Source organism: Nipponia nippon, unplaced genomic scaffold, assembly GCF_047370975.1.
Source record: "Nipponia nippon isolate SJK-2023a ecotype South Korea unplaced genomic scaffold, ASM4737097v1 scaffold_1, whole genome shotgun sequence".
In the NCBI taxonomy this organism is placed as follows: domain Eukaryota; kingdom Metazoa; phylum Chordata; class Aves; order Pelecaniformes; family Threskiornithidae; genus Nipponia; species Nipponia nippon.
This window is the reverse complement of record NW_028262290.1, coordinates 110,465,868-110,488,271: the sequence shown is the minus strand read 5'-3', so window position 1 is coordinate 110,488,271 and position 22,404 is coordinate 110,465,868. Positions and strand designations below refer to the sequence as shown.

Below are 22,404 nucleotides of genomic sequence, written 5' to 3'. Positions count from 1 at the left end.
GACTCTGAAACTACAGCCTAGGGGTATGATGGCAGTGTATTTCTAAATGGGTTGTCCACCTCAGTGCGACGTATCCAATGCATCCAGAGAGGGTTTCGTCCCTGTATGCTCACTTTACATTGTGCCTGCTTATTTTGTGCCTATATGTTTAGGGGGAAAAACTGCAACAGTTTTACAAGGTCTAGTTTCTTCTGAGTAACAGAAAATTGCAAAGTCATTTCATCAGACCTTTCTTTAAAAACAAAACAAAACAAAACAAAACAAAACAAAACAAAAACATGCACTTCACACGTTTACATTGGTTTACAATTTAAAAAAAAAGGAAGCATACAGACATTCAAAAAGGGGGGGAGAGAGAGAAAAGAGAGAGGGAGGGAACGGGTGTAGCAATACTGATTCAAAACTGAAATGGAAGACAGTTTCTCCCTAGAACACTTTAGGGTTTTCAGAGTCCTTATTCCATAAAAGGAATATACTTGAAACACATCCCATTTAGGTGAGATGAGATTGCTAAAATACATACACAACTAAAAAATACGAGTCTTTTTTTTCATCTGTTATCTCCTAAGGGGTTTTTTTTTTTTCATGTCTATTGCATAACAGCAAGAAACTTGCTTTCTTCTGCAAGTGAGGTCAACAAAGAACTCATGTCCCCAATAGCCATGTTGGTTGTGCTCACGGGCATAGCTGGGAATGTAAGAGACGCTCGGGGAGTGGTGAGGCGTGAGGAATTGCGGGAGAGATTCTGAATGATACTCGGGCTCAGGGCTCCCGAAATTAAGCTGACATGGTCCCCTTCATCTATGATCGCATCAAAATCAATCTGCACACCCTCTAGGCTGTTGCTGTCAATGCTGTCAACTGTGCTCGACACTTGGTTAGCCCCCGGGGAAAGAAGCTCGGATGAGTTTGCAGTCGCAGTCCCCTGCAGCAGGCAGTTAGCTTCCGAACCGAAGAAAGAACCTGTTTTCATAGCTTGGTGGCTAAAGCCCGTGGTTTGGTCATATAACTGACCAGAGTAATTCTGCACATTAGAGCAGAACTGCTGTGATTGACCTTGCATCTCCATCTTAATGGCATTTACCCTGTACGTCTGGTTGCCATCACTTACGTGTCCTTGCTGTTGTGCCAGGTTGTTTCTCAACACATTTTGCCGTCTGTTGCTGCTGTAATTAGAGCACGGCTGGTAACTTTTGGCCACCAACAGACCTGAAGGCTGGCTACCAATGGTGTGAGACACTGGTGGACAACTCTGCGGCCCTTGATACAGGCTGCTTTGTGAGGTAGGACTAACTTGCCCTAGTGTCATTTGACCAGACTGACTGACTCCCTGGTAATGAACGCCATCTCCAACTAGTTGGTTTTGCAAATATTCCTGTTCCATCATATTCCTGTTCTGCATCCCATTTGCCATACCGGTGGCTTGATCGCTGGATGCCATGGGATGGCCGAAATTTTGCTGGTTCCCACTCACTGGCATGTTGCTGCTTCTCAGCTTCTGCCCTTGAACTGCCATGCCACAGGAATTGTCCATTGCTCCAGACATCATTGCTTGCCTGCCGATGCTTTCGCTGTAAGGCTTATTGGGCTGCACGCTGAAAGAATTACCGGCCCCGCTGCCAAGAACTGTGTTTTGCTGTAAACCGTAGGAACCGTTGTTTTCCGCCAGGTTCTGATAGCCGTTCTGCTGGGCCACGTTGCTTCTCTCCAGGTTCTGCTGCTGAACCATCATATTGTTATACAGTCCGAAGGCCCGAGTCTGCTGCACCGCTGAGCGCTGACCGCATTTCAGTTTGGAAGGAGATAAGTCAGAACTTCCTGAGCTTACTTCGTTCCACTGAATGGGCAAGTCGCTCTTGTTTGCCTCGGAGCCTGCCTGCTGACTGCTCGGTGGAGGGGCTTGGTCAAAGTTGCTGGGGTTGTTGTTTCCTAACACTGAGCTGTGATGCATTTTGTTGCTGTCTAGGACATTGTTCAACAAGTGGTCGTACATGCCTGGGTTCTGGGAATTCAGATACTGAACCACGTCATCTGGCAGGAGATCCTCATCATTCAGACTGCCACCCGCTTCCATCGTAGCAGCCTCCAGGGTGACGTTCTCGCTGATGCTCGGAGGACAGGGGGAGCTGAAGCCGCGGAAGACGCCACCCTCAGAACGGGTATAGTTCTGAAGAACGAGGTTGCGCTTTTCCATGGATGGAGGCAAAGCAGGAGGGTTAAAGCTATTAAGACTGTTGAAACGCTGGACTCTAGGGACAGAGAGGTTGTCAGAGGCCATTCGTACTGGATCGCTGGCTCTCCTCGTCCCGTTTCCTAGAGCATCATGAGACAGAAAATGCCTCCTGCTGTAACCATTTGCCCCACCGTCACTACATCTTCGAGGGGCATTCACTGGAGGCAGCGGAGATACTCCGGACTCCCTGCAGTCACCCAAGAGTGCCATCCTTGTTTTGAGGCTCATCCTCTCCATGTTAGGCAGTGGAGTTGGTGGGGGTCCACCAGTAGCTGCTGCATATTTAGCTTTCAGCCTGTATTGCTGGGCCGGGGTGAGGCTGAGAAGACTTGGCAGGTCATCACACTGGCTCGCTTCACTGGAGCGCCGGGAGGCATCCGTCGAGATGGGGTCATAGGAGTCTGCAACACTCACGTTCTGCGGTCTTCCCTCCGCCTGGGAGGCATCGCTGGACCTCCGGCTGGAGAAGCAAGGTGAGATTCCAGAAGACCTGCGGCTGCTCAAGTAGGCTGAACTGATTGTGCTAGTATTGCTGTCCCTTCTGTTCAGCATGTTCAACACAGTGATGTCTGTACTTGAAAGTTCGTTCCTGTTCGGCAGAATTGTCATGGATCCTCCTACACTGCAGCTGCTGTTCGACTGGGTACCTGGAGGTAACATTCACAGTTAAACAAATGGGCATCTCCCAGAAACCGGTACAGAAAACACCCAGTAAAGAAGTAAGGGAAGTATAGAGCATCATCACAGAAATCATAGCAGTGCTCTATATTGAAAGAAGTAGGGATAAAAACTGTGTCCTTAGGTTAAATGCTAATTCAGAGACTCAAGGGTAACATTTCAGTGTGAATCCCAGCACAAAATTTATAGGCCACAGCCACAAACTGTCATCAGCTGGTGTAGTCCTCTGGCCTGCAGTGCAGCTATGCTGACTGATGTGCCAGAAGGACACATTCATAAGGGAGCTTTTTATAGGCGAAATATAATTGAACAGGCATTTGCGTGGAATAGCAAAATATACAAACTGGAGGCTATTCAAGGTCATTTCTAAGACTTCTTGAAATATTCTTGAAATAAGTCCTAACAACTGCAAAACATCTTTGCTGGTTTCCTTGTTTTGTTTTGTTTTTAGGTAAACAGAATAAATTTCTTAATTTACATAGTTTCTTTCGATTGAATGGGTTTCAGAAAACCTGGGCTGTCACTGCTGGGTGGAGTGCAGAAACCTATAGGCACGCTGTAGACAATGTATAGGCAGCAGGGACGTACATTTGGGCAACGAGCAGCTGCTTGCACGAAAACAACTATGGATCTTCAGGGTTCGATCTTGCCTTGCTCCCATTCATGGATATCTGCCCTTTGGAGCAGTAGTATCTGTAGATATGATTACTTATATGTCTGGAAACAGTTTATTTAAAGGGCAGCCCAACGCATCTGTGCAAAGGGTGCCTCGTTAAGGCCTCATCTGAAAGACTCCCGTACAACAAACTGGCAGGTATTTATTTCATCTGCCTTGCCTCAAAACAAGACAGGATTATGATGATCTTGGGTCCAAACCTTTAACTGTAGGGAATATTTCAAACGTGATGCAGGGTTCCCCTGCTCGCCCCTGTTCTGTAAAACATGGGACTATCTATCTGACTTCTCTCAGGGTGGGTGGTAGGACTCGTAATCAGGGGATAAACAAAAAGTGATCAATTTATGAACCATTCTCAGGGCTGCTGAGTTTCATAAGCTGCACTACTGTTTTGCAAGGGTTGCAAGATTGTGCTAGCAAGCAACGAATTTAACAACAAAAAGTGTTATCACTCCCGCTATGTGTATCTCACCATTTCCTATGAGAGGCGGCAAGGTCGGGGCTTTGGAAGGTGGAACGGGGTTCAGTCTTGGAAGCATTCCATTAACTTGTTTCAACCTTTCTAATTTCACTTGCTCCATCCATTTGGTCCCTGTCATATTCCTCCTGGCCTGTAAGCCAAGTGCTGTGGTGGCTGTGGAAATGGTAGAGTCCATGATTGGGGTTTCATCGATGACACTGAGGTCTCCTACACTACCGCCACCGCTCAGAGTAAGCTCGATCCCATGGTTGGAATAGTTGCTGATGGGGGACTGTTCGCTGCTGCATGTAGACTGACCACCAGGGCTTGGCTGAGATGTCTGTTGGAGTGAAGAAAGAAACAAAAGAACGTGAGGATTAAGCAAACAATGTTAACAAAGAACTTGCAGCAAATGCGGGCCTAAATGGAGCCAAAGAAACCCAAACGTAAAGAAAAGTTTAGCATTAAATGATGATGGTGATCGTACATTAAGAGGCTTTCTAGAATATTGATTTTAACTGCAATGAATGCCATTGCAAAACTCAAGATTAAAATCCTCTTTAAGATCTTGCTAATAGTATACATTGTATCTACACGAGACATTTATTTCAGTTATTCCTGTAATTGTATCTATCATTTCATGTCACTCGTGAGCATGTAGGTGTGGATACTCTATTTTGGGTATGCGCTCCTCCCAGTTGAAACTGCAGGTCAATAAACCAAGTAAGAACTCAGCCACGTTACGAGGTCTAATTTACACTGCTAGGCTTGCAGCAAGCAAACAAACAAACAAGACTCCAACAACACTGGAATTTGGGTTTTTTTAATTAGACTTGTGGCTAAAGAATGTAAGTATTTTCCAAGCTTAAGGCTCATTGTTACGAGCAGCGGTTGGCCTGAAGTGTTGGCATGTAATACAACAGGGACAAAGCATCAGTGCAAAAATACCGTATCATATTATCAGCGTCCTGTGACCCTAGCAGCACACTCTACCTTATACCATCTCTGCCCTGAACCAAAAAGGCGATGATCTACTGAATCAAATCCTTGGCTTCATTAGAATTTAAGAATTTAAAATTAAGAATTTAAGTACACAGTACACAGCCTGCTAATCTACAGGGATATAAACCTCCGCAGTAGCTTCTTCCTTCTTAACAGACAGTGTTCCCTCCTGCTCTAGTAAAATTCTTGCTGTGGGGAAACACGGGCTTGATTTATTTTTTCATACTCACAAAGTTCTTGTAAAAGAATGGGAAAATTTCTCTGAGAAACTGAAACACTCAGACAGATAGACTGACAGACAAAACAGACAGCAAGACAGACTGAAGTCTCTGGATGTAATAAATTAATGTAGGTTGTATCAGTGCGATCACAAATCTGTGAGGCATGCAGTATCATTTTGCTCCCAAGAACAGTTTCATGTATTTCACTTTTGGGGTTTTTCTTGGGTTTTTAGAATTTTTTTTCCCTGCCAGCCTGTGATTTTTTTGCACGTTTTACTGACAAACGTTGGCTAGAATTTCTGAGGTAGCGGTGACAGCTCTCACTCTTAACATCAGTGAATGAAGACACAGATTCGTGGCAGTACTGTAGCTTCATATGCCCCTGAGAAGTCCATTAAGATGCAATAACTATTTTATTATTTCTAACTTGAATGCTGATACTTAGAATTTATGAGGCCATGCTGAGCATGTTCATTTCCAAATCCTGGCCATGGCAGATTTGGTGACAAGAATAGAAATAACTGTTATTGCACGGAAGAGAGTTTGTGCTTCTGGACAACAGCTCCATGCCATATGGAAGAAGAGTACTAATGCTCAGAAGCCTGTTCTTGTAGCCACGTGTCAAGATCACAGTGAGGTAGGTTACAGAAGTAAGAACTGTATTATGGGGACCATACAGTTCTAGATGTGCAATGCAGAAAAAAACGGATGTCTCATCTAGAGGGGAAGGTATGAAGACATTTCTGAAGACATTTCACCAATATAAGCCAGATTTTTCACATGTCAAGTATTGCAAAATGCTCACAGCACATTACATTTGGGAATGAGTTTGATGGATTGCACATTACTAAATGAAGGAATGACTGGACAACAGGCAAAAGGCTAAAATAAAGACATAAATAACGTTGCAATAAGAAAAACAGCAGAGAAGTTAAAATGCCCTCACCTTATTACCCACTGTCCTTAGGAAGTTAGAACGAGACATTTAAGAGCATTAGACAGAAAAGACATTGGATTAGTTGAAAAACAGAAAACGTATCTTAATTCATACAAGCAATGAAAAGCAAGACATACAGAATTGTTTTTAGAACATATTTTTCAGTGAGAAATATTTAATACTATGTAAGCAATCAGCATTAATACCCCTCTCCTGCAAATGTTATTCATGTTAAAACCGCCTACGCTCAACATGCCTCAATAATGCTACTGATTGACCTGGCTAAGCAAGAGGGGAATGGGGTTTGTTCCTTTGTAATCCAAGGTACTTATCACCAAGGACGGCAGAGGATCTCTTTTAGACTTCAGCGGGAGTTAACTCTGGGCCCTTGGAAGTTTCCGAATTCAGGATTAATACCGCACAGTTTGGGCATAAGCCTTAGGCACAATATAGCAGTAACTCGTATTTCAATGAGTAATCACTTTGAATTGCAGCATGGTTAACAACATGAGCAGAACTTGGAGGGCGCGTATTTGTAGTCCCCAAGGGCTGGGTCCAGATGAATCGTAGACCCACATGTGGAAGAGGACGGACCGACTGCCTTGACTAGTTTTAACCCTTGTGGAGAGGATGGATGGCACAGGAAATGCAGGCAAATGAAAGAATTTCTTTATTTAAGATAGCATGTCAAAAAATGGAATAAGGTCCTTTGAGCGTTCAAGGCTGCACTGGTTTAATGCAATACATTAAGGTAAACCAGTGAAAAGGCCTGCAGAGACTCTTTATTCAGCTCAGTGTAGTTAAATTGGAATTAGGTGAACTTGGTCAAGTTCAATTAAGTATCAGATTAACATAAGAGGACACATCACAATAGAGATCAAATGTTACCAAAAGATCTCCTCCTGCTGTTTAAGAAAGTCAATTTACCCTGCTTCAGTTTGATCCATGACCCAACAACCTCAAGCCCCTAAAATCTGATTGCTTCCTCAAGTTCTCAAAAAATTATCATCGTCAATATCATCATTTTAGTCTTTTGGACTTGTTTTTTTTCACATTCTGGTTTTGAGCCTGCAGGATTCATATTCTCTAACTTTCTTCTGTAAACAGGAGAGTGGAAAAAAATGCCTTTTTAAAAATGAAGGCTGTGATTTTCTCATAATATGCTGATTCCAAAAGATGGAGCTTTAAGAGAAACAATTATTGTGAGAGTTGCCAACACTGCACTTACTGCATATTGCACAGATTAGATGTAATCTTTTTATTTGCTATTTCTTAGGCTTTAAAAACATTTTATAATGTAAACGAAAAAGAAAACCTCACAAAACCTAACCTTGTAAGCTAGAATTTACAGGCTTGAGCATTTCATAAAGTGATTATTATGAAATTCTTCTTGCCCATTGCAAGAAGAAAAAGGACAAAGGGAGCGGCACGGTGTATTGCATACCATTGGTTTTTCTGACTTGACTGCTTTCACTTGGAGGCATTCTTCACGCTTTGAGGTAGTGTTGCTGAGGTCCTTCTGCTCACCAATTGCACCCTGAGTCTGATGGCCTGGTGACCGGGTCTGAGAGTGGCTGCCTGGGTCTCTCGGTGGTGGAGGCCTTGGATGGATATCTCCCCGCTGCTTCTTGGTGACATGTGCCTCCGGGCCATGCACGGTCTTCACGTGTTTCCGGAGAGAACTGGGGTCTGTGTAGCGCTTTGTGCAGCCCGGTATCTTGCAAACATATGGTTTCTGCCAAGCGACGAGAAACAGTTAAATTAGATTTAATTCCATGTGGGACTCCTGAAGAGCTCCTTGGAGCACAGCTGGTGTTACAGTTACACGCTTTCACAGTGAATTTGTTATCTAATTTATGGTCTCTACAGTGACTGCACCTAGTCAAACCTATTAATTCCCCTTGGTTTTGAAGGTACCCATTAATGCTGCCTAGTTTGCAAAGGGCAGAGCCTCTCATGATATGAACCAGCACAGCTTTGACTTATCACAGCAGGTGAGTCAACAGAGCCACGGCAGTTTATGAAGACTGGCCTAACTTTCTATCCTGCCCATTGCCCTCAGCAGTTGGATAGCCTGTTTCTAGTATGCCCACTACCTTGACATTCAGAGGCAAACAACTCCCTTCAAAACATGTTGGGACGTATGTTCAGACAGGATTACCTGAAGAAGAATTTTCTTCCTGGCCCCTTCAGATCATCAGAATAATGTCAAAGCACGGGATTCGGTGCTGTAAGCATTTTCATGTTGCAGCAATATATGCAGTAGTACTATCACTGCTACTAGCATAACTAATCACTCATTTTCTTTAAAACCACCATCCTTTGTCTGTGAGCTCCTGTACTTCACTAAGCAATGCAGAATGAAGTAAATTTACTGTTTTATAATTTCACGAAGACTTTCTTTGTTCTTGTTTTGTAAGAGAATTAGAAAGGGAGAGTTGAGCCCTTCCTAAACACTTTACTTGCCTCAGGAAACAAAGTACATTCACTCACTTTTATTACAGAATTGTTTCCAAGAAACTACTATTTTTAAGTCTTACTTGTACCAGCCCTCGAGAAATAAAAAGAGATCCTCATGCAGAGTTCCTCAAAGAGGTTCTCTGTCTGCTTACACACGGCACTGTGGAGCCTTTGACAAATGTCGCTTCCTAATGGCTATCTAAGGCCTAAGCCTGCTTCCACGGACGTCAGCAGCTGAAAACCTCCCTTTGACCTGAATAGGAGCAAAAATGTCAATTGTGAGCAATTTGAAGTTGATGCTGAGCTACTGAGCAAGGCTTTCTCAAGATGTTACGGAAGTACAAATCAATTAGTTCTCTTCTATATATGTACAGGGCAGATCTCTATCAAGATACCTCAGCTGCTTTTACATCTGTCTGTAGGTTACCAACTTAGAACCAAAATGGCACTGCCAGGACGTACTGAATTGGGTCTGTGCTTTCCATAGTACTCATGGCACTATATCAGTATATGCTGCCTAAGTCTGTTAGCGCGTTTCATTGGGAAATAATGGTGAAGGAAATTTTTCATTTGACTTTGCTGGGGCCGCTACCAGAAATGATGCACAGCAGAAAATTTTTTTTGGTGACCTAGTGTTAGACGTGCAATCCTGATCTTAAAACAACAGAGACTCCGGGTCACGTCTGCATGTTTGTGAGGATCTTACTCATCAATTAGGAAACAAACAGATTGGTTCAGACAGTGAATGAAACGAAAGCTCTGTCAGCTACTGGCGAGACTTTGATGAACTTCTTTCCACCTTGGTGACAATTCACAAAATTGCTGCTGGGCTTCAATGCAGTTGTTGGGCTGCTGAGAGCACACACTGCAGGGATGGGGCGAACTCAGAGATGTGCAACGCGCTCTGCTTCCCTTGCGACTCAAGAGATGCTGCAGGGACCAGGGGACTGGAAGAAGATGAATGCTCCCAGGAGATTCTGCCAGCCCTAGTGAATGCCTGCGACAGACCTGACAGAGAAGGGTACAAGCCATGTGGAAATGTTTGGATACCCGCATTCTGCTATGTCCTGTCCTTCCAGTATTTTTGGCTTTAGGCTAGAAGGAGTATAGAGACAGGTCAAGGAGGAGAGACAGGGCTCCCCCAGGATGTGAGACTGAGATGATGTGACTCCCTGTGTAACCTGAAATGGAACAATAAAACAGGGACAAGACATGAAGATGGTGTGATTCGTGAAAGAGGGGGCAGCAGTAATGGGAACCACAAAGTAATAAAGAGCTGTTACACTCAGAGTCTGGGAGGCGGCTGTGACTGCCAAAGCTGGTTTGCTCGAGAAAGATCAAATTCCCTCCACTGCATCGCTACTCTGTGAGGTCTGTTCGGGACAGAAAGAAGAGTGAAATAGCCCAGAGAAGAAGAAAAAGGCGTAACTCAGAACCTACAAGGGCAACCCAAATTTTCCACACCCTCGACGCCTCCCTACATCTGTCCGCAGCAGCCAAAGAGGACGCTGCAAGATGCGGCGGGAGCTGCGGCGCGGCAGCCGCCAGGTGTCACCACCGACCCAGGCAAGGGGACGCGCTCCGGGCGCTGGACGAGCCCCTCCATTGTAAGTCTGTTCGACTCTGGATTTTGTTATTTTCTTGAAGCTATGCTTACTTACCTCATTGGAATGAGTCCTGTTTTGGTGCTTGGCCCTGTCGGACGCGTTGGAGAAAGCTTTGTTGCAGCCTTCGTGTTCACACACATATGGTTTCTCTCCAGTGTGAGATCTCAAGTGCGTTTTCAAGTTTTCTAACCTGGAGTAGGCCTTTGTACAACCTTCAAACTGCAGACAAGAATAAGTCTGGATTAACTTCAATCTTTGGACTTGCAGGAAATGGCAAGAGCTGTCCTATAAAAGTTTAGAAACTTTCCGAGCCTTCATAATCTTGCCCAATGTAATTTTGATTTGATTTGTTGGATATTAATTTTACCTAGGCAAACCCCTTCACAGCTCAAGTTAAAATGCTTCCGGCATTATGTAAATCTTCTCTTACAGGAGAGCACAGGATTTATGTACTTCGTCTAAGACAGAAATCCATTGCAAAGTCACTAGGAGGCTGGTGGCCAGCAATAACACCCAGACGTAGCTCTGTAAGAGAAAGTGCTTTTAAATAATTAAGCAAACTGAGCCGTGTTTAATAATGCCTTTTGGGGCTTCTTTGCCCTTTAAACTTGAGGAAGTGGGCCAAATTATCCCGTGAATCCCCTCTCCTAAAGCTCTTGTCACCTGGGCGAGCTGAATAATGAAGCATACGTGGTAGTCTCTTCTCCAACAAATGTCCGACAGACAAGAGATCAGGGAATGCAACATGTGCGCCGCTCTGTTCCCTGCGCAGCCCCAGCTCCCCTGTCCGAGCCTGGAGCTCAGCCCCCTTTACTCACAGTGCATTTGTGTGGCTTTTCCCCTGTATGTCTCCTCATGTGGACCACCAGCATATACTGGGCTTTGAATGGTTTCTGCTCCCGGGAACAGTCCAGCCATCGGCACACAAACTCTTTCTTCTCACCGTGTATATGGTCATTGTTTATATGCTGTTGAGGTAGAAGAGAGATTACAACTTAACAGAAATATAACATCGTCATCAGCCTTACTGTAACTTCGTACTGGAACGGCACCAGAGGCTCAGGCGTGAACCAGGATCCTGCTGTACTAAAAGAGTAAGAAAATTGTCTGCGCTCCAAAGCGATCACAGGATTCCAATCGTAGATCTCACTGGAAGCCCACTACGGCCCATGAATTTGTTTCTACTGACGTCAACAGGCTTTGGGTCAAGCCTCAGGGATACAGGGTGTTAAACGGATCCTGGATAACCTCACGCTCGGCACCACTTGCGTGATTCACACTGAGTAATGCTTTCCCAGATCAGGGAAGCCTCACTTAAGTGCCACTCACCACAAACAAGGTTTACAAAATTCGGCTTTTAAAACCATGTCCTCCAACCTGAAAAGTCAACAGAACTGCTAAACCACATTTCAACCAAAACTTTTAACTCACTGTATTTTCTTTCAGTAAATGTATTGGGTTAGCGTACATGTGGCAGCAGAAACAAAACGCTACGCGCTGCAGTAACTAAAAACTCTGAGCACAGAAGCATCCATCAAGCCAGCTTTTGCCATTGCCAAGTATGTCTCTGCCTGAAAGCCTCTGGGATTGACACCTGCCCCAGGCCTGCTGACAGGCATGCATGTGTCTTGCTGTGGTCCGTGTCACCTGCGTGAGTGTATCCAGGTAGAGGCTGGGGCTGTGTACCTTTTACTGTTCCAGAAAGGTAGCTTGCTCTGTTCCCTTCACTAAGATCCAGTTCAGCAGAGTATTTAAATATGGATTTAATTCCCGCTGATTGTGTTTCTGAGTAGAAACAGGCAGACGAATCAGGGCCAGCTTCAATATTGGTTTGTTTTTTCAAGGTTTAACTGTTTGGATTTTTTGCACAGCTTCAGAAAACAAAAAAAGCACCTATGCCCAGACTTTCAAAGTTTTATGAAGGCTGGAATTTCAGCAAGAGCTACCTGACTCGTCCTCCCGGACTCTTGGAGAAAGCCTGACTCAGAGACTTCACCATTGCTGTATTTTCTACCACAGCTTGCTAGCTGTGCCACTAGATGGCCACATTTCTCAGCAAATGCGATTATTTCCATTAAGGTACAAGACAAACTCCTTCCAGAGTTTATATCTGATCACAGCACGGGGATGAAATCTGTATCTGCTCCGTAAGTAGCGCACAGAAAAAGCCAGCCGTACAGAAACTCAGTAGTACATACTGGAACACAAAGAAGATAATCCCGATCTTTTCTGAAGTCCTGAAAACAATCAGAAAACCAAATAAAATCACTTATGTTCACAATTATGCAGCATTGCCATGGCAAACAGATGTGCATTGCCTATAAAAGATGACTGCTCTTTTTCTCTTTCTGAAACTTTATTGCCATTTCTTAAAAGTTGCGATGGGGCGCAGGAACAGAGCAGATGTGCTGGACAACGTACAACACGTAATCTGCAGGAGTTTATGTTTCAAGTGCAGACCCCTAGTCCATTTGTACTACACGCGCCTGTACCAAAAGTGTACAAACGCCCCGCGCTGTGAAATGGCATCGGAAGAGTACAAGGAGGTTAAAGTGCACTCTTCTTTCCTGAAAGAGAAAGAAGTAACAGGACAAAACTCAATGTAACTTAAAGTAATTCTTGGCCAAATCTTTCTGTAAACATTACAGACTGTGAGTTATTTGCTTAAACCTACATGGCCAAGAGGGAAATGTAAACTGAGTGTGTGACACAGGCTTTCCATCTGATACAAAAACTTCAAGGCTGGTTCAATCAGTTCACAACAGCACCTCCCTTTACCTCCCGCTGTGTGGACGCTCAGGCACCATGGAAGCTCTTTCAGAGAAATTCTCTATAGGACACTGTTTCTCTTTGTGCCTGCAAACGAAGGTGCTCCTTGCTCCAGACCTCTAGCCTTTATCAGCGTGAGCATCCTCCAAAACTGGCCTTTCTCATGGGCATAAGACTCCCTTCCTCATTCCCTCCCCAGCCCAGGCTCACTGCAGCGGCTGACAAAGCTTGCCCGGGATGGTGACTTGATCATTCGCCTCTTTATATCACTCCACCGGCTCACCTGTCAAGTATCTTGTGATCACCCTCAGGTCACTGCACAACTGTGTTCCTCCACAGTCCTCTGCCCTGCTCTCTTATCCTGTCACTCCTTTCCTACTCCCTCTGCCCTTCCTACAATCGAACACCTCTTTGCAGCGTTTTCCCTCATTGCTCTGATGCTCCAAGTGGCCTCTGAGAGCTCACCTGCAAAGCCATCTCATTCTCATTCAACCCCTCTGAGCATCCTATCCTCACCTTCAGGTAAAGCCTAGAAGAAATGAGCCCATGACATCATCTGCTAATCTTGGTGATTTCTTTAGCCCTCAGATGAGCTGCTCATTTGCTTTTTGCAGAGGGGTGATATTTTAGCAGACCTATACACATGCCCAAATACTGGAAGGCTGGTCTGGAAGAAGACACTTGCTAGACATTAAATCAGCACAAGTAAGAAGCCAACAGCAGAAACCAACAGTGCTCTCAGGTAAGAAGATTGACAGCATTTGTAATCCTGACCATGCAGGGCCAGATTCAAATGCCCTCACTCGCTCAAGTTATGCTTTGAAAACTGATCAGTCATCTGCTACGGACACGCAGGCAGAACTACACAAATACAAAACAGGAACTAAATCTACACTGGGATTTTTTATCATCATCATTTGGCAGAAACAATGTGCAATACTTACACCATGTTTAAAGGAAGAGGGAGGTCTCACTGTGCAAACAACGGCAATTAGAAAAGTTCAGAAGTTTGTGAACTCTGGCATTCAGGTCCTTTGACTCAGATAATTACCTTTGGATTTAGCACGGTGTTTTTGGCTCCCTGGTCTCTATTATGAGAGGGAATGAATAGTTTTGAGCTTGTAAAACAAAGAACAGTCAGGAATAAGAGTATTATGCAAAGCAGAAGCTTTGGTATGGTACAATAAGGATTTATAGGGTTTCAATTTATAATCTGTTTGTAACCTTATTACACCCATGAAATGTCACATTCCAGGGACTAGATCAGAAGGATTTTTTTTTTTCCTGGTGAAATTGAATTTTGATGCAGTTTCAGGGTGTGAAAAGGCTTTTCTTTTAATTTTGTAGGCCCAAACCTGCAAGTTTTACTTACACTGGTAATCCTTATTACAGTAAATAGGCGCATGAAAGCCAATGATATTACTCCCTAGTGTCAGGTTTGCTAACATAAAGCTCTGAAGCACCAGCTCTGTATTATTAAGAATTTCTGACCTGAAAAAAAAAGCCCCCATTAAAAACTGGAATTCTACTAGCTATCTCCCATTGCACACAGCTCCAAAAAGCTGCTGAACACAGGGGTCATTTGCAGAATACCAGTCACTTTCATGCCACTTCAATACTCATTACCAAACCTCAGTCTGTCCTGGCTCATTTTCTTTTCTTTAAAAAATGTTGCCATTACCATTTGGCTCCAAAATACCCTAAAATGAACAGAGGGAGCTGACCTAAATACGGATTTTGGTCTCAGAACACCCTGGCTTTGAAAGAGGAAGTTCTAAGACGGATTTCAATTCCAGAGCAAAAATACCACCAAATTCATTGAAATCAAGGTTGAAGTTGGCCTGTCATCTCTACTGGGGAAGCTCAAAAAACAGAGGCAATGTGAAGCACAACCTGCAGTGTCCTGGAAGCATAAATGCTTACAGGGTAACAAATACTATTTAAAAAGAGAACACCTTAAAACATACCTGTTCTCACATAATCACCACACGTGCAGCTCCATCTTGTAGCAGATGATGTGAGGTGACACTGGAGGTAGGATCTGCAATAATCTTAAGTGTTCTATTTCCCGCCTCCGCGTGTTTTTTAGAAGAAAAGGAGTATCTAAGCATATCCTAGCTGACTGCTTGGTACCCATTAGCTATTCAGTACATAAACAAAGGCCCAATGTGCTCTCACTGTAGTCAAACAGCAGGAGGAAAGCCCCTTCATACCAGTGGAAAGAGTTAGGAACAACAGAAAAAGAATGATTGCCACCTGCAACCGAGATTGCATCTGAAAGCAAAGCGTTATTTGGTGGATAAAGTAGAAAACACTGGGAAAATCTCCTGATTCTGCTTTCTAACCTAGACACACTACCCTAGCGTATGCTAGGAGACAACTGGGAAGAGACCATGCTGTATTGCTATAACGTGGTAAAGTTACTGGCACAGTGGAAGGCATACCACCATTGCCAAAAACTGGTTTAATTTCAACTATACAATGACAATTTTAGACTTTTATCTTCTCACAGTTATTTCCCTGTATTTTAAAAATTAAAAAAGGAGGTGCTAAGTAACTCCTCACTAAATCTCACTACTGACATCAAGCAGAAGCAGCATTTAAGCCATCTTCTAGCACAAATCTCCCCCTGGACTGTACTGCCACAGAAAGTCCCTCAAACCAGCAGAGCCACTGCATTTGCTGCGTAGGAGATGAAGAGCGACCGGCGAAGAGGCCTTACAGTGGAACGGCCGCTAAACACAGCTCATCCCGCAGCTGCACGAGGGAGTTGCAGAGCCCACGGGCTGCAGAGAGGAAATGTGCAGAGATTGTGTCCGGCAGTAACAGACTGGATAGCTCTGAGGCTGGTTTGGAAGGGGATGAGCTGTCCCTGACCTGTAAGTCCTGCAGGGAACACTCTAATTTATGTGTTTTGCATAGGGGATGTAGATTTGTCCTTAAGCCCACATACAGTTAGAAACAGGAGGAGGGTTCCTGGTCATCAGGCCCATCCCTCGCTGTGGCAAGCCCCGATACACATAATCCTGGTCATGAACGGAGCAAGCTTCGTCTTCTAAGTACACTGGTGATCAGCTCCCTCTGCTCCCAGTGGAAGGCTCTTCTAGGAACTTACTCCTCTACTGGTAAGCAACTAATTTCTAGCTTCAGTTTATTCACAGCCAATTTATATTCATTTGTTCTTGTGCCAACACTATCCTTTAGCTTAAACAGCTCTGCTTCCCTGCATGGTGTTTATTTCTCTCCTTCCCCTACTCCAACTAACTGACAGACAGCACTCTCCCTCTCTGCCTTCGTTTGCTGGATTAAATAACCTGGTTCCTTCTGGTCTTCTCTAGGATGACCAAGTCCTCATTCCCCCTCTTACCCTGCTTTGGCTTGAAGTGTGGAAGTCCCTGTGTCCTGTCTCCCATTTTGTTCCCAGGTTCCTCATTGCCCCTTCCAGGACTGTGTTAGTCCATCCCTCCCCAGGGATGGTCCTGTCATCCCTCCTCTTCACTTGCTCTAGTACGACTTCAACCTTCTTGACCAGAATAGTGTGAAGTACAGCAGAGCTCGCCAGACTTGGCCCAAGAGAATTCAAACTTCCCTGTCCTCAGGTGTAAGTATAGATCTCTCCTTCGCTTTGGACTTGAGACCATTACCAAAGCATCTGAGTACCTCATAGCTTGTGAATGCACCCCTCCTAACAACAAACCTTGGGAAATAGTACCTACTACTACAGCCACAGTAGAGGTGGAGACTTAAGACCCAGAAAAGCTAGAGCCCACATGCATAGAAGTATTTAGGTCTCTGATTCCCACTAAAAGTAGTCACTTGTTCACGAGTGGTGTGCATACTTTTGAGGTTCTTGACCCACACAGCTTCCTGAGATATCTGAGTGAAGAGTTATCAGCGTTCAAAAAAGTGACAGGGCAGCACTAGCAAGCAAGTACCCATGCTTGCCTGCTCCCCAGGGATGCAATCCATGTCTCATAACTGCTGCTCGCTACCATTTTAGGTAGTCAGGCGACTAAGAGATGACATCAGGCAGGCCTCCCTACCATCTCATTAACATCTCGATAAAGATTAACTCCATGATCCACAGCAAGATGGACAGACAAAAGCTTTGTAAAGAAGTCAGGATATGAAGGAGGTCCTGGTGAGGCAGGAAATATCCTGCAACAATAAAAATCCCATTGTGAGGAGGAAAAAAACCTGCATCTCCGTGGAGTGAAATCCCCAGCAGACTTTTCGGACACATTCCAATCACTGCAATCGAGTCTCTCTCTAACCTCTGTGACTCTGCTAGAACAATGCATGCATTTTAATTTCCTCTTATCTGCTGGAAAATAGGTATGGATCCCTTCTGTCCTTTCCCTACTAAAGATCATTTGCAGGCATAACCAGGCTAAACAACCATGAGAGACTAATGTCTCCTCCCTGCTGCACAAGTCAAGAGTAGGCTTTTGACCTCATGTCCTTAGGGTGGCATAAGTACTTAAGCCATTTTTAGTTCCTGAGACGGAAGAAGCACTTAAGCTGCTTTAAACCTTTATGGTGGCATAAACGCTTAAGCTGCTTGCAGTTCCTAAAGCCAAGTCAAAGTTATAGCTATACATGAAGAACTCTGCATTTCTGCATAGGCACATGCCTGTGGAGAAGCTCAGATAACTACCTCCACTCCTGCTTCCTTCACTTTGGATGCATTTGTTGTTATTCTATTAGAATTCTTGCAGCCGTCTTGCATACTTTATGGAAGATTTAAGAAATGCCGTTATGACAGATCTCTGCTAACGCTGATTAGCAACATGACAATTTCTACAATCCGCTGATCTGGCCCAAAGCAGGTCAGCGCCTTGACAGCCTTGACACCTTTGCTGAAACGGAATACCCACAGTTAAAATCAGATGGATCTTAAAAGCACTGCACGGCAATTTCCTCTCTATATAATGAATGCAGTGTTTGATCTTGTCATTCGATCTCAATACTAAATTTTCAAAGTATTCCACTATTAAAAATGAAGCCCCTCGCTGCCCTAGATTTGGTCATGATTGTACACGTAAATGAGGACTAGTGGCGTACCACATTTCAGTAATCAGGTATTTTGGAGTTACACATGAGAAAGAGGATTGTGACTTTTTTAAGTATAAAAAAATATGTACCGCAAATGTTTGTAACTCCACTGTGACTAAAAAGGTTTTACTCATTAAGAAAAATCAAATCACCAAATTTCAAGTTTCAGTCAAATTTCAAATTTCAAGTTTCAGTCAAAAAGATGGCTATTTCAGAAAGGAGCGAAGTATGTGGAAAATAGGAAATATAACTTACACGATTTTACAAACTTAATATATGAACTCCGTGTACACAACTGTTAATATTTAATTATAAGAAAAAAATGAGACCTCAGTCAGCATTCCAGCTGAATTCATGCTTGAAGCTCATTTATTACTGTGCCATTCTAGATTCCCATCTCTGTCCCTTGAGAACTGGCAACAGCAGTCAATGAAGAAAGGGAGGGATCAAAATTAGAAGCCCACGTCAACTGAAAAATATTGATGATTTATAACTTGAGACAGCCCACAGAAGTAGATGGACGGGCATGACAGGCACAGGAGAAGGGCAGCATGGAAACCAACGGCTGGAAGAGAAGATGGAAACAGTAAGAAAGGAGGAAAGTGGCGGTGGGGGCAGATCACATCGTGTTCTGGCCATGCTGAGACACTGTGTGGTTCTGCCCTGTAACAGCTTATCACCTTTTCTTAGCAAGATGTTGCTGTACTTCCAACATCACTGCCTCAGTAGCTCAGAAACTGCTTATTCACCTGCCTTGGTCCAAAGGGCTTGGGTTAATCTGGCTGTTTTGACTCCAGCATCCAAGGGGGCATTGTCATGTGAAAGGCAGCCTGAGATGTTGCAATATCAGTTGGGGTCAACAACTGCCTTGGGCCAGCACAGCTGCCACTGGGAGAAGACCAGGTTCACAGCCATGTTTAAAAATGTATTAAAGATCTGGGGTCAGTGCAACACATAGAAAGAGGCTGTTCTTGTCTCCTGGGGTACGCAAGTTCGGAAGCGAGGAATGCACAAAGACCGAGAGCAGTCAAACTAATAATAATTAATGAACATGTTCATTTTGTGCAGTTTACTTAAGCCTAAGCAGGAGTCATCTTTTTGACCCAAACGCTGTTTAACCAAGCCATGGTGAATCAGATAATTTTTTATGTGTGGGCTTGGAGAAGTCTTGTTCTCTAAATGTGAAACTGTATTACTATTAAACAGGAATACGCTAATTCAAAGGACACAACCCAGCAGGACTGTTTTCTTCTCACCTCCCTGTTTCAGCTGAAAATATAGGTCTGATTTTTTTTTTCTCATCTCTCTGCTCTAACAACAGCAATAAAAGTTCTCAATCCCCAAGTTGAAAAAAAAGATGTTTTCTTTCTGCTTCTCCTTTTGTTCTCTTGCAACAAATTCTGTAGTTGTCTTCATTGCCTATCAATAGGTTAAACATATCCAACTTGTATGTTTAAATGCTAAAGACACAGAAGTCCCCAAGGATACGTCAATCGTTGGCTCTTGTACAAAGAAAATACTGTATTTTGCTCAGAAGAGCTTTCTGTGGCAATTTAAACACAGTGAGACAGACACAATATCCTGGAGAGAGGAAAACCTGTCTTATTACATTCCTGACCCAAGAGAAAGGATCTGCCCTTAGGACATAAAGAGAATCAGTGGGGGGGGGAAAGGGGGAAGAGAAAAGTTATCTAATCCTAAAAATAAAGACAGCGGCTCATAATACAGCATGACCTTCTTTTAATCTCTGATATAGCAGTTATACAGTATGGATATGATATAATACCAACAGGGCAAACACAGCTTGCTCGTCAGGCTGGGAACCAATTCCCTCAGCCTGTATCTATGTTTCCAGGTTTTGGACAGCTTTTTGGTAGGCTTTGGGATATTCTGTGGAGGGAATGGAACTTATGGGATATTGCGGGGATTCTTTCCCAATAAGATCACATCTTGCTCTTGTTTCATTTAATATACATGTATTCACATATACAGTACAGCTAAGTCTGTTAGCAGCAAAATGCAGCTCCATCAAGGGCAATGTTTTACAGCTCTCCCTTGATTTCCTGTGTAAGAGCATACAGCTATACAGCAACGGGCAGAAATTGCATCTTTATTTCCTAAACCTGGAAATTTAATAAATGAGATTCTGCCAGAACATCAACATAAATGTTGTGGACATTAAGCGTTCCACTTTTACAGTGGTAGGAAAGATGCTTTGATGACTCTCAGCTTTGTTTCTTCTCTGATGTTCTCTTCCATAACTGTTTAAAATCAAGTGCCATCTCTTTCTTGAAGGTTGCATTCTTGTATTACTAGCTGGGAGGTTAATAGGTGAAGCTGGTATGTTACAGGAATTCCAGCTTTCTTTACTCTTTTTTTTTCCAAATGTATGGAAATAATTTTTAAATGCGTGCTGCTGTGGTAACTGGGCTTTGCCAGTTCCTCCAGCACTGATGCTCTGTATTGCACTTGCCTTAGTTCAAGCAAGGTATCACAGCTTACATATTTTGTGATGTTACCAAAAAAAAAAAAAGCTCCACCTCTCCAACCACCTGAATCCATGACCTGCCCAAGGACAGGGCTAACTGCGTTTGCGTGAGGCAGCTGCAGCAGAGAAGTGAAGGAACTGAAAGTGGAAACCACGAACCAGATGCTCAAGTCAACTCTTCTCAAATGGGGATGTTTTGGTTATGTCTCTGCCCTCCAAGGCCATGCCCTGCCCTCCTGAGAACTGCTGAAGCAGGGAAAGATGCAACAGGGTGACCATGAGGACAACTAAGTTCTTGGGGCACTGGGATGAAGAAGTCCACAGGGAAGCAGTGGCCCCACCACTGCTCCTGAAAGAGTACAAGGGGCGAACCGCAAGCTGACCGCTCCTGGCATTTCTCCCAACCTCTTTCTCCTATCCATCTGTTGTTTGCATGACTTCCCTGCTCTGGCTGCCCTCCCAGCTGTCTCCGCCACAGAGCACTCCTGTGCACAACTCCTGCCGTTTGTATTACGTGCTCCACGCCACTGCGTGGACACTGGTAAACTCTCCTCCAACTTCCACTCACTCCAGCAGCATCTTTCTTGGTGCAAACCGTGTGTGTTTGGATGCACAGTTTGAAAGCTGCACTGACCATGTAACCGCTGTGCTAACAGCAAGAAAGCCTTTGGCTGGAGGGTAATCCCTTTTGGAAAAGGCAACCTGACAGGTAGAACCCCATTGCAACTCTCACCTTCACCAAGATTTCAACAATGCACAGAAATCACTTCAAGAAAAATAATCTTACATAACCAAGTTTGGGTCACTTTAATTTTGTGGAGAAAAGCAGAGGGAGGAAGGAGCCAGGCGAAGTGTGCACCAGTGATGAAGAATTCAAACTTGGCTCAAAAGGCCTGGGCTGGAAGAAGAGACTGAACAAAGGCCGCTGGCTGAAGGGTTTAAATCCCGCTGCTGACTACGTGATGGAACTGTGATGTTGCTGGCCTTCGCACTGCGATAGCAAGTGAAGGTGGTCTTCTCCCAAATCCTATACCCTAGCCCTGCACTGATGATCCTCAGCCTGTTCTGCCTGCTTTCCTTCCTTCTTTCTCCATCACACATGCACACAAGCTCTCCCCGCAGGCTTTCTGAGAGCCAGCTACAGGCAGGAGTGCTACACCTTGAGATGCAGGAAGGATTCCTGCCTTCAGGAAACAGCTCTACGGCATGACTGCAAGGAGGTGCAATGCCTGTTCCTGCCATAAGCTCACAAGAGAGGAGATCCTCATTGCAAAGAGCTCCACATTCCCCGCAGATCTGTTACACATTCCTCTCTCAAGCTAGTCAAAGCAGCAGTGCACAAACAAGGGCAGAGTTTTTCCTACAGTTGGATGGGGAAGAGGGTAAAGACTGGCCTGGAACCAAACACCTGCGCTTTGCTAGGTCTGAGATTACCAGTGAATACTGCCTAGAAAATACACTGTCTGATACCTTCTAGGGGTGATTGAATATGGAAGGAGAGAAAACCACCTGAGGCTCGACTTCAAAATTTTCTGCTTCATGATCTTTGCATTTAGGGATAAAAATTTATTTTATGTGCAACTGCTACAAAATTTCCAGGAAAACCAAATTAAAACCCATTAAAACTCCCTCACAGCAGTACCCAACACGAGCAACGGCTGACTTCCTTCTTTACAAATCTGAACTCACATACAGCTGTGTACAATCTTTAACAAGAACATACGTGAAAAACAGGCCTTACCTAAAAAAAAAAACCAAAAAAAACCACAACCAAAAAAACCTGAACAGCCCGGCACTTAGCACTGCTGCAGATGTTAG

The 22,404-nt window shown here is 44.1% G+C and overlaps 1 protein-coding gene across 4 annotated transcripts in view; it reads right to left on the bottom strand.

Annotated features, from left to right (window-relative positions):
• Positions 1 to 253: 253 nt before the first annotated feature.
• The window catches only part of GLI3 (GLI family zinc finger 3), a 211,004-nt gene continuing 188,853 nt past the window's right edge, over positions 254 to 22,404 (bottom strand). For all 4 annotated transcript variants that reach the window (XM_087766885.1, XM_087766894.1, XM_087766901.1 and 1 more), the window contains 5 exons: positions 11,093 to 11,242; positions 10,329 to 10,493; positions 7,652 to 7,942; positions 4,060 to 4,387; positions 254 to 2,880 (listed from right to left, as the gene is read on the bottom strand). In XM_087766885.1, coding sequence (XP_087623011.1) covers positions 590 to 2,880; positions 4,060 to 4,387; positions 7,652 to 7,942; positions 10,329 to 10,493; positions 11,093 to 11,242 — 3,225 coding nt within the window. In that variant the 3' untranslated portion in view covers positions 254 to 589. The remainder of the gene's footprint in view (positions 2,881 to 4,059; positions 4,388 to 7,651; positions 7,943 to 10,328; positions 10,494 to 11,092; positions 11,243 to 22,404) is intronic.